General features: G+C 42.3%; 1 protein-coding gene across 1 annotated transcript in view; it reads right to left on the bottom strand.

Annotated features, from left to right (window-relative positions):
• The window catches only part of LOC137992336 (uncharacterized), a 55,248-nt gene that overhangs the window by 3,130 nt on the left and 39,930 nt on the right, over positions 1-12,188 (bottom strand). Inside the window, 6 exon segments of the mRNA XM_068837619.1 lie at positions 1,109-1,228; positions 3,135-3,591; positions 4,159-4,313; positions 4,728-4,945; positions 5,788-6,291; positions 6,897-10,221. Coding sequence (XP_068693720.1) covers positions 1,109-1,228; positions 3,135-3,591; positions 4,159-4,313; positions 4,728-4,945; positions 5,788-6,291; positions 6,897-10,221 — 4,779 coding nt within the window.

Raw genomic sequence — 12,188 nt, 5'->3', positions numbered from 1 at the left:
TGGTTCAAAACCATGCGGAGAAAGCAGAATTTAGCAATTGCTCTTGGTATCCAAAAAGAAAATTTGGGGTAACCACGCATTTTTCAGAGATAATTAAGCTTCAATTTGGAAAAGAACGCCATACATTGTTTTGTATTTTAAAGCTTTTTATAAATAAATACGTGGTTACCCCCAATTTTCTTTTTGGATTTCAAGATCTACATTTCTCGCATATTCAGTAAATCGCGCAAAGATACCTTTGAATTTGTAGGCACCATCCTTAAGACACACAAATTTTTAACTGTTCCTTTCTTGGTGACCTGGCCTACGAATGGCACGAAACTGAACGTGATCAAGATACAGAACTCTCTCGTCCGGCTGATTCAAATCGCTCTGACGAAGGCCTAACTCTCAAAAAGCCAGGTTTTCTTTACCTCCTTAGTGTTGTATCAACTGAATTTATTGATACAGCCATTCCCGTTAAAGCTAGTCGTTTGTACTTACTTACTTACTTACTTACTTGCTTTACTTACTTACTTTACTTACTTACTTTACTTACTTACTTTTCTTTACTTTACTTACTTTACTTACTTTACTTTACTTTACTTACTTTACTTACTTACTTTACTTACTTTACTTACTTTACTTACTTTACTTTACTTTACTTTACTTACTTACTTACTTTACTTACTTACTTTACTTACTTACTTTACTTACTTAACTTTACTTTACTTACTTTACTTTACTTACTTTACTTACTTACTTTACTTACTTACTTTACTTACTTACTTTACTTACTTACTTTACTTACTTTACTTACTTCTGTCGCTTACTCCCGAGGCGTTTCGTTGCTGGCAACAAAGACTCGATACCACTCTGCTCGCTGGTGCTAAGGAAATGGCTGCTCGTTTCCCACGATAGTTCATTATTAAATATAGAGTACTCCTTATGTGTGGAAAGGTCATTAGACATGACATGCTAGATTTCTAAAACATTTTGTCGTTGAACACTCTTGCCTTATGGTTCATCTCGTGAATGCAAATGATATGTTAAGGGATATCAAAATTTATAGCCTTGGTATCACGGAGTTGATTGAAACTCTCCTGTAAAGAAAGCGTTAGGCACTTACCCCTTGATATTCTCTTGGGCAGGATGCATCCTCCTGATATCGTCCGAATCCAGTCCGCTAGTATTGATTCTTTTTTTGGTTCTCGTGTGTGCGGACTCTGTGGATCTGTAAGCGACATGCCTACGCAAAAAGAACCCACAGTAAAGAAACTGTGAATTAATCGGGAGGTCGTGGGTTCATTTTCCCCCCTTGTCAGTCTACTAGTTTTTCCAAAGTCATTTGCACTACTGGGGCTAACGTTCAAATGGATTACATAGCAACAAGGATAGCGCTAAATAGACCATTTTACAGTGCTCAGTTACCAGGCATTTGAACAAAAGCGAGGCGGGAGTTAACCTTTCTTTGATAAAAACCCCATTGCTTTTCTCATGTTAATCATGTTGTTGTAATGCTAACGAGTTGCTATTTACAAAAGAAAAGCAGCGAGGTTTGTATTAAAACAAGGTCAACTCCAACAGCGCCTGGTAACTGAGTACAGAACGGTAAAATGGTCTATTACCTTCTAATAGATATCTATAATCTTAGTTAGAGGGAAAGTAAGGCCTAGAAAAAGTTTCTCTGGATCGAAAAGTCTTAACCTGCATTTGTTGTTATACTTGACTACTCATTTGGGCTATATATGACCTAAATAGGCAACAATAAAGCTTCAAAAATGGGCACTTTAACATCGAAAACTGCCATCTTTATTTTTGTGTATGCAAACGACGTTATGACGTAGCAATAGTCAAAGTCCGGCTGAAATGGATGCAAACGACAAAAACACGGGCAAAGAGAGCTTTACTGAGTACACCCAATTATAGAGTTTTGAAGCAAGCAACCGTGGACAATTTTCCTGTCGGTGTACGTTGGATCAGTGGCTTGATCTGATCGGCGTTATTTCAAGTTGACAAACTAAATATTATAAGCAAGAGCCGATACAACGTACGTAGATTTGATTTTAGTGGTGTACTATATTTCGGCTGGCCAAGCCAGCCTTCTTCAGGTACAATGAGAGTTTACACTGAATTGCTTCTATGTACATATATATATAGTAAATGGATGCTGACGTAATACTGGGAAAAATGTGATAAAACATGGCAGTTACAACAAATTTGAATTCAAATACTAAGAGTCACGGAAAAATAACGGAACTCACTCAAAATAATAAACTGAAATCTAATACGTTTCTTCGCGGATATTAAGACCGTTGGGATCAATTTTCCTGCCTTTTAAAATTAAAAAAGCTTCCCTGGCCTTACGGATCGAGTCTCTGTTAGAAAATATTTTTTCGATATGAATTAATTGCATGTCCTTGGAGATGTTGTGGGGAGAGGAGAGGAAATGTTCTGCGACTGTAGTAGGTTTGGATTTGGTGTTAGCGTTATCTGAAGTGCGGCGGTGTTCATTAAAACGGTGTTTTAAACGTCGTTTAGTTTCTGCTATGTACTGTACATTGAATGCAATGCATGCCATCTACAGTATACATCATTGAACGATGCAGCCAACCAACCACCAAAGTGAGCGAATGTGAGAGAATGTTTTTAACACATTAAAACATTTAACACATTGTTAAAAACATTCTCTCACATTCGCTCACTTTGGTGGTTGGTTGGCCGCATCGTTCAATGTTGCTCTCAATGTGACTGCGCAATGCAGTTATGAGCTATGCTGTCAGTCGATATTTGACTCTGTGGCTGCGTGATGCAGCTCGAGTCAAATGCCCACATTTCACCCTTGCTCACCATAGAGTCTCCAATAGCTCAGTGGTTAGAACATCCGCACTAGATCCCGGAGGGTCGTGGGTTCGAATCCCATCTGGGGCTCGGATTTTTCCGAGTTCCCAGTGGCTTCAATTGTAACACCTTTCATTTAATATGTGTTAAAAACATTCTCTCACATTCGCTAACTATGTCTATGGATGCATTAATAAGAAATTAAACAAAACAGCGGTGATAGAAGAATGGTAAAGCAACCAGTAATTAAGAAAAAATTCACATCCTTTTCATAGTAATCCTAATTTAAAAAAAAGACAATGATGTAGATTAACCTTTGCTTTTTTGCCTTCTTCTTTCGTAGCCTCCACGCAACAAACAGAATAATCAAAATCAATGCGACAAGAGCGCTCACGCCTATGACAATCCAGTGCCAAATCTGCTCTTCACTCTCTATTCCTGTAATTCGAACTTTCGCAATGGTTTGATCACGTGACCCTAGCAAGGCCCCACCCGTGGTTTTATCAAGTTGCACCCAGACCACAGACTGTGGCGCAACCTTCTCATCGTCGTCGAGGTTGACAACGAAAGATTTGTTCCACTCGCCATCTGCTAAAGAGATCTTCCCGGATGTTGGCCATAAGAGGTCTGGGCCGTGTGACGACTCGTTTCGATACAGAGACCACTGGACTGTGATGTCACCCTGGGAGCCTTTCGCTCGTCGAACTGGGATTTCTACTTTTGTTACTTGTCGGGTGCGGGACACTTCGACCACGCCCTCTTTGTTGTAAACTGCAATGGGTAAAATCAACACATTGAAACGATTGTCTTATACTGAAAGGTTGCGCGGGGAAACAGAACTGCAAGACTTTCACTGGAGAGCTTTCATGTTTCCATGGTAACTTATTACGTTACACAATAGTGGGTGCATTTTGTTAAGCAATAATTGGTGTTTCATAAAAATTACTGTTACGTAATACAGTAAAGTAGTTATAACCCTTCTAATAAGAAGGTCTCTTAAAAGTGAGGGAACTGGTTCCAGCCAACTTAAAAAGACGACCCTGGGTGTATCGGTTGGACTAAGTGTAGAGCCGATCGGACGGATTCTTAAAATAACTGAGGAGAAAGGGCTGCCTTTGTTAATGACACGTGTGAATGGCTATAGATTTTCTTATCTTTTCGGATATAGACGATTGACCATAAGTCCTTTAATCATGTAAATACTATGGACAGTCATGCACAGTTTCCAGAAAGACACGGAGTTCTAAATGTTGGGGTCTGATCCACAGCAATTGGCAGTAGTTGTGGTGGTCAAACGAGAAGCGAAAGAAATAAACAAAAAAAAAAAAATGTACTCACTAGAGCTGTTTTTATCAAGTATTAAAATGCCATGCTTTGCTTTAAATGACCATAGGAAAGCAAACTGTGTCAGGTGACACACGTTTACTGTTAATAGTTTGATGGATCGATTCACGTGACTCCACGGCTCCGGACACGTGAGGGCAGCGTCAGTCCTACGAGAACAAATGTGCATGTTATTAGGTAGATCGACCTCAAACGACCACTTACGAACCGAACCGTGCCGTAAGTGCAGTATTTTGTTTAAAAGACATTATATGTGTTTTATATATGAAACTTTAAAGAAGACGACGGGCTCGCTTTTCAGCAGAATAAACTGTTGTCTCATGTTTGAGCGTATTTATCCGTGTCTTGGTTGACGATCACCACATTACGTTAATTTGCTCATAGTTCACCACATTACGTTAATTTGCTTATAGTTCCTACGATACCCCGAAAGCGTCTAAGAGGAAGACCTATCGATTAGAATTAGGCTTGTGTCCTATAGGTCCTAGGAAAAGAGAACCTCTTCTAACCATTTCATTTTCTCTTTCTTCGGATTCAAACTAGCATCAGATACAGTTACTTACCAGGTTTCATTGGTGGGGTCCCATAGATACAACACAGGGTCTACGTCCTCCTTAGTCACTTCATTATTGACATGTTTTTTGTTAGCTTTTACCAAGTTATCCACGTCGTAGAACATGGAAATAGTGATCGGCTTCGCGAAAGTAAAGCCTTCCTGAATTGTATTGTTCACTGGATCCAAAGCTTTGATGACAAAACTGTAGTTTCCAAGCATGAATTGCTGACGAAGAAAGTTCAAAGAGCGGAATGTAAGAAAATTGATTGTTTACTCGATGTAATTTGCTAAACAAGCGAACTGCGCAAAAACCAAGGACTTCAAACTTTTATTCCATGCATTCCTATTCCGAAATACGGCCAATCGAACGTGCCCTATGTGAATGAGTGAGTGAGTCAGTCAGTCAATTTAGAATAACGGGGTCTCCGTTTCTAATAAAACTGTGGTCCTTCGTCGGCGGGGAATTGAAAGACAGAAATGGGTTTGTCTTTTGGGTTGATATGGTAAATTGACCACCGTGGATAAATTTGAAATCTGCTGTTTCGAGATTTAGCCCTTGGTCGGAGAGAAGGCAGGCTAACGCAGCGGACTCCGACGATTGACTAACGCTCGAAACGTCAGATTTCAATAGCTCTACGGTGGTCAATTTCCGCATTGACCCAGTTAAACCGTTTCTTTCATTCGGTCAATTAATTGGGTACTGTGTTTAGTCCCTATCATTCAATCTCTTGGGCAGCAAGTCAAACAGTCATCCAATCACTCAGAAAGCTGAAGAGTTTAGTGAATCGTTCAGTCACGATTGACTGCACTATATCTGTGCACTATACCTTCTGGTTAGTTGTCATTCGTTTGTTCCTGCGTTCGTTCCTCGGTCTGTCCGTCCCTTCCTCCCTTTATTTATCCACCCATCATCCCTCTTTCCAGTCACTCATTCATTCAGTTAGCCAGTCAGTCAATCAATCAATCAATCAATCAATCAATCAATCAGTCAGTCAGTAAGTCAGATGCGTCCCCCAGTCGTCAGCGTTCATTTAAATTACCATGCAAGCAGAGTGGCAACAACAAACCTTTGGCTTTGTAACTTCAGGATTGCTGACAGGGCCCTCTTCCGTCTCGTTTTGGCTCAACGTTTGATCATCCAAGCTGAAAGACCGCAGCTTTACTTCCCCTTCAACTGCGCCTTGAGGAACAGTTAATGTGCCGTATGTCTGCCCCACTCCTCCATCCTTACGCGACCCGTCTTCTTTGACATTTACAGTATCGAAGAAAAATGAGGCGGACGATTCATTATCGAAGACGTATTCTGACTTGCCGACAACGATGCCATTAGAGGACAATTTTTCAGAAAGTAAACCAGCCCCATTTGTAGCTCGCACGATGGCGAAATACTTTTTTCCTATACCGAGAGCGTTATCTTTGAACTTAGCTAACCAAATTGTCGTATTCGTGACCTCTTCAAAGTCCTTTACGTCGCTCAAACCAGGTGCAGTTCCCCAGGCTACTTCGTATGACGTCACATCACTCTCTGGGTCTCTTGCAGCAAAATAGGCGAAGATGATGTCAACAAAGACCTACAAAGGAGATACACAATGAAATATAATTGTGGACTACGTCTTGGCGGAATGGGTCTTAGAGCAACTTTTTTGTGCATACGCAATGATTATTAGACGAAGAAAATTCAATGGTAAACATTCAGGAAATGAAGGCTTCTCCTTTGTAATAATAGTCATATTCATCGAGATTGTCTTTCTTACAACGCTTTGAAGTAAAACAGGCAGATATCAGCCTGCAACCTCGTTCCAAAGAGCCAATAAATTTCCCGAAACAATTCAAAATGGCAGTGCAAGGGTTGATGGGTTGCCAATAACGCCCTGAATGATAAAAGTCGGGGAGCCAATAAGAAGACAGGAAGGTGCAAATAATGTAATAAGAAATTTAAGAAAGGGCAGTCGGACCTCCGACTGTGCGACAACCTCTCATGAACATCCACCTGGACGACCCTCAAAAAGGATTTAGCGTTTTAACACAGCTAGTCGTTTTGTTGATAAGTTCATCAAAATTTCCAATCCCTGTATTTAGACACTTGTAAAGCGACCTCTGGAAATAGTGATCAACATTGTTGGGTGCTTGCTTCGTTGAGGCTGGATTCTAAACCAGAAATAAAACCAATCCTTACCTGGAAGTCCATGTCTGGCCCCATGATCCCATCTCTGACATATTCCATTTCAGGTGGAGTAGCGTCTATGGTAACACCATCACTGTGAGTTGCTGAACATCTGCGGGCTCCATTGCAGGCAACAACTGTGATGTAATAAGAATCCTTGTGATGCAAATTAAGTCCATAGTGACTTCCGTTTGGCCTCATTCCTGTGCTTTCGCACACTCGAATGTCATCTCTCATTGGTTGAGTCCCCACACACCAAAAATACTCCACTATGTCACTTTCGCTGTCTAGGAAGTCAATCCACCTGGCGTGGATCTCATGAGTGTCATTGGTGAAGTCAATATCAGTGTCTTTAAAGCTCCGAGTGGAGCACTGACTGTCTTCGCTAAAGGTCGTATTCTCCGAACAGTTTGTATTTGGGTCGCTGCCAATTCCATCGTACACGATGCCAACCTCAGGAGCTGTCAAGTCAATGACGAAAGAATCCGAGAATGATCTCGTTGATTGATCCGCTCGTGTTGTCTCGAGAAATACAACAGTATAGAGGTTCTCTGCGCCAGGGACAAAGAACGAGTCATTCATTAGGTGGATGTCCAATCCATTGGTTTCTTTGTCCACCGTCGATGTCGAAAGGCAAGAGACAGAATCGCATATACTCGATGTAAAACTAAACGGGTCATCGCTTTGTAGCACTGAGCACCTCGTTTCTTGGCAAGATGAACACATGTCTACAAAACCGCCAAAAGACTTTCGGCCTTCCTTGCAAGGCACACATTTTGCGGAACCAAAACCATTTATTTGAGATACTCTTACGCGGTAGTGATTAATGGGGCAATAAGTTGCCATATACACTCGTCCAGTACCAAATGCCTCTCCTTGCCCAGGCCAAGTAAGGACACTGGGAGTGCCGAATAAGATTGTATCCTCCGAGAAGGAGACAGATGCTCGAGGAAGGCCATCATCCATTCTCCGTCCACTCTCTCTGGATATAGCTCTTCCAAGCTTAACGCACTCACCCTCTTCATTCTTAGTATAGATTCCTTGGAAACCGAAAATTTGAACCCCGTCTCGTCCTTCCAATGTCTGCATACCCAAGGCAACAACAAAACCTCCATCGCGGGCGTTGACGTCGAGAGATCCGCTCAAGAACTCGTATGGTGCAACAGCGAGAAAGTTGCATTCTTCGTGGTAGGACTGAGTTGTAGCATTTAGTTGAAGAATTTTAGCTGACCTTGAGTCTTTCGATACCACCACAAGTGCATTAGTTTCGGTAAGATAAATAGACAGAGGGCCAGTGAAGTTTTGATTCTCATCAAAGCAAATGGTTTGCATCAGAGAAGTTGAGTGAATATAGTAAACCGAGATGCACGAGTTTTTCCTTTCCCCTTCTACTACCGCCAGGAGGAGCTCGTTTAAAGACAACGAATGCCCGAAGTTCGGATCCCTCTTATCTGCTCCAAGGGCTTCCACAAATGTCCAGACTTCATTATTTTTCTGGAATATACCCACAACGCTAGCATTCGTGGTCAGATTAGTTGCGGCTATTGTTAAAACGTTCCTATGGATGGAAATGACCTGACTTAGTACGTCCGCCCACGTGTCATCAGCGTAACAAGCAGCAACTGATACATTCTTGCACTTTGTAAAAACTGCACTCTTTGTCAACTGGATATTGCCACGAAAATCCGTGCCGCTAACATAAAGGTGTGCTTTCCCACTTGAGGAGAACACCATATGGTTGTTATGTGATACTACTTTTATGGGCTTTTCAATGGAGCCACCGATGTCATCACGCATGGTTAAGTGCTTCGCACTTCGATCTTTAAGCGGTAAGGCAAATGCTCTTTCAGCTGATGAGACAGCAAAATAGCCATTTAGCAAATGGACAAGGGAAGCGCCAAACCTTTCGGACGGTAAGGTGGTTTTAAAGTGCGTGTCAGTGAACACAGTTTCTTGGTCTACCGGGCACTTAGCACAGCAGGGTCCATCGGGATCAGCAAACCCTGGAAGCACTTGCATTATGCTCGAGTCTTCAGTGGTATTGCTTTCGTTCTTGTCCGATGTGACCCTTTGCACAATGATTTTAAGTTCCACACTGGGGCTGAAAAGATTGTGATCCAGTAAAAAGGCTGTTTTGTTGCTGGTTTGGTTAGAGCTGCCTCTGACGATAATCTTTACGTCCTCTGGAGAAGATACGTACTTGACATCATCGTCTAACGCACTTCTGTTAACTTCGGGTAGCGTTAAGTTTGGCAACCATCGTAAATGCTCCTGTTCTGGGGCCAAATCGTGGAGCGTTAAGCTCCTCTTTGGAGGCGCTGAAGGCTCAATTCTTAGTCCATCGCTAGCAGCCTCAGTGAAAATGCCACCCTCGTTCCAGACCCTTACAATACCTCGGTAACGTTCCCATGGTTCCGTGGGCACACTACGGATGGTAACATTTTGTTGCCAAGACAACACATCCATGAAATCATGCACGATCGGTTCCCCGTTCCAGGACCTGTCCGTGAGAAGTTGTGGCACCGAAATGTTTGACGAAGACTGTGTGACGGCTACTTCAATACGCAAGCGTGAGATGTCGTTAATCGCCTGTCCGATGATTTCCCAGCGAAGAGATAAAGTTTGCATCATTGCTTCCCAGTCTATATCTGTCAGATCACTTGCGTTCACGCTGGGAATGTCAGTGACCTCCAAAATCTTCGGTGCTACAGAGATGACTCTGCATTGCTCTGACACTACACGAGTTTTAAGACCAGCTCCGTTTACAGCAAAGACAGTAGCATAAAGCAACGTACCCGACGCAAGTTTCTTGACTATTGCTGCGCCTTTTGGTTTCAATCCAACGGATTTTAAAGTTAACACGTTGCATTGTGCCTTTGATGTCCCAACGCACCAGTCATATCGCTCCAGACTGCTCTCCTGGTCTTCAAACTCATCCCAGCTGGAGGTCAAAAGCTCTTCGGAGCAACTGAAGCGAACTCGAGAGCTGGTTTTTATCGAGTTTCCAGAAAGCTCCATTTCACGTCGGGAATTCTCTGGGGTGATTTCCGGAACATGTGTCGAGTTACTGGACAAGTTGTCGATATCTTTGAACGAAGGAGGTGTTGCGTCTATCAAGATCCGGTTAGAGGTCGTTTCCGATGATAGTCCTACGCGATTAGTTCCTTGCACGACGGCGAAATATGATTCTCCATGGCGGAGCTGTAGAGGACTCACAGTTAAGCTTGTATTGAGGCCAACGTCAATGAAGGGAGTGATACTGCAGTTGTCCGGAATTGTACTGATACATACGTGATAGTGCGAGATGCTGCTTTCAGGTTCAATGAAGGGAGACCAACTAGGAGAAAGAAAAGGTCATAAAAGTCTGTGAGTTTAGCACATAAGAGAAGAAGCCAATATCAACTAAATAAGATATTAAGCGTAAATTGACGAACTTATACCTCCTTTGTGGAATATGATGAATTCCCATACTCTACGCCATACATACAAGTTTTCACCCGGGCACTCAGTTTTCCATGTCATAAAAGACCAGCAATAAATTTGATTTCTGTTAATTTCTTTTCATTTCGTTTCAGGCCGTATGTGAGATAACTATTTGGTGAAAGCGCCCTTCCTCTCCAAAATAATACTTACATCATTGTCGTTAAAGACACGATTGCACGAAAAAGACCCTTCTCTCGCGCTCTTCGTTGACCGGCTACCGTCTCAAATATAGATAAACACCAATTGGCCTTACAGCAAACTGGCTTTTAATCTAACTTTGAATATTTTTGCCTATCCGAATGTTTCCTCACCTAACTCACTCCTTGAAAAGTCTTGAATTTTTTTCACGCTGACACCAATCAACCATTTTTTACAAGTTTGTGTAAAAACGCAATCGTTGAGTAAATCGTGAAAGATGTTATAAAAGATATTGATCAACTATCTGTCTGGATTATGTTCTGAGGAAGGCATTGGATTCACGAAAAGGCCTTGGTTTCCCTCTGACCAAAACGAAGAGCTAGCCGCTGTCATTTAGCCATTAAAATTATGGACGCTGAGTACGCAGATGATCCTGCTGTTTTCTCAGACTATATGAAGGATGCAACAACTCCCCTTCACATAATCGAAGAGATATCAAGCGAAGTCGGGAAGTCGGTCTATTCATCAATGCTAAAAAGACTGAATTCACAAGCTTCAAACCAAGACCGAAGTGATGGCATCAAGGATCTCAATGGAAATTCCATCAAATCTGTTGATTACTTCAAATACCAGAAATCAGACTTGGAAAGGAATGGGGAGGATAAGAGAAGAGCTGCAGGTTGTAGCAGAAGTAGCTGCCCAAATACAAACAAAAGACATCTCAGAAACCAACAGGCTACTGTATGCCACTGCTGTAGTAGTGACTGAAAGACTGGCAAGAAGAAAGCAACCAAAGAACCATGGTGGAAAAGACGGCTACAAGGACAGATGGATCAGCTGCGAAAAAACCTCAGCCGACTTGAGCAAGTCTGTAGAAATGAGTGCAGTAGGCCGAGAATCAAGAATCAGTTGTGGAGAAAGTACAAAATGGAAACCTAGGGGGTCGCAGTTTTGATTGAAGAACTGAAACAGCGTATCAGTGCAAAACCTCATAAAGTCAAGCGATACAATAACCGAATTTAGCAATACCTGCACAACCGGTTATTGAGATTAACCAGAGGCAGTTTTACAAAGAACTTGATGACCCACAGGGAAGAGACCAACCGATCCCTGATGCTAATGAAGCCAGAGAGTTTTGGAGTAATCTTTGAGACCGGCCAGTGGAACACAGAAGAGATGCTGCTTGCTTAAATGACCTAAAGGGAAAGACCCAGGTAGAACAACAAGATGATATGACAACTGATATTGAAAAGCTACGAGCAATTTTAAGGAAGATCCCAACTGGAAGGCACCCGGCCCCGATAACGTACAGGGATTCTGGTTGAAGAGCATGAAGAAACTACATCAACGGATGGCGTTGCAGCTGCTAGAATGCCTTGATGGAAGGGGCATTCCCGAATAGATGACAAAGGGATGAACTGTTCTGCTGATCAAAGCTATTAAGACAAGGCGAAAGGGAGTGCTGTGGGAAACTACAGGCCAATAACATGCTTACCCATAATGAGGAAAGTACTCACAGGGATCATAGCAGAGGCGACTTGCACCAACGTCTCCACCAGAGCTCATTGTTACCATATGAGCAGAAAGGTTGCCGAAAGGAAAGCAGAGGAACAAAGGACCCACTGGTTATAGATAAAGCAATACTTCGTGACTGCAAGCGGAGGAAAACCAACTAAGCAATTG

Source organism: Montipora foliosa, chromosome 2 (genome assembly GCF_036669935.1).
Source record: "Montipora foliosa isolate CH-2021 chromosome 2, ASM3666993v2, whole genome shotgun sequence".
In the NCBI taxonomy this organism is placed as follows: Eukaryota; Metazoa; Cnidaria; class Anthozoa; order Scleractinia; family Acroporidae; genus Montipora; species Montipora foliosa.
This window is presented reverse-complemented; position numbering and strand designations above follow the sequence as displayed.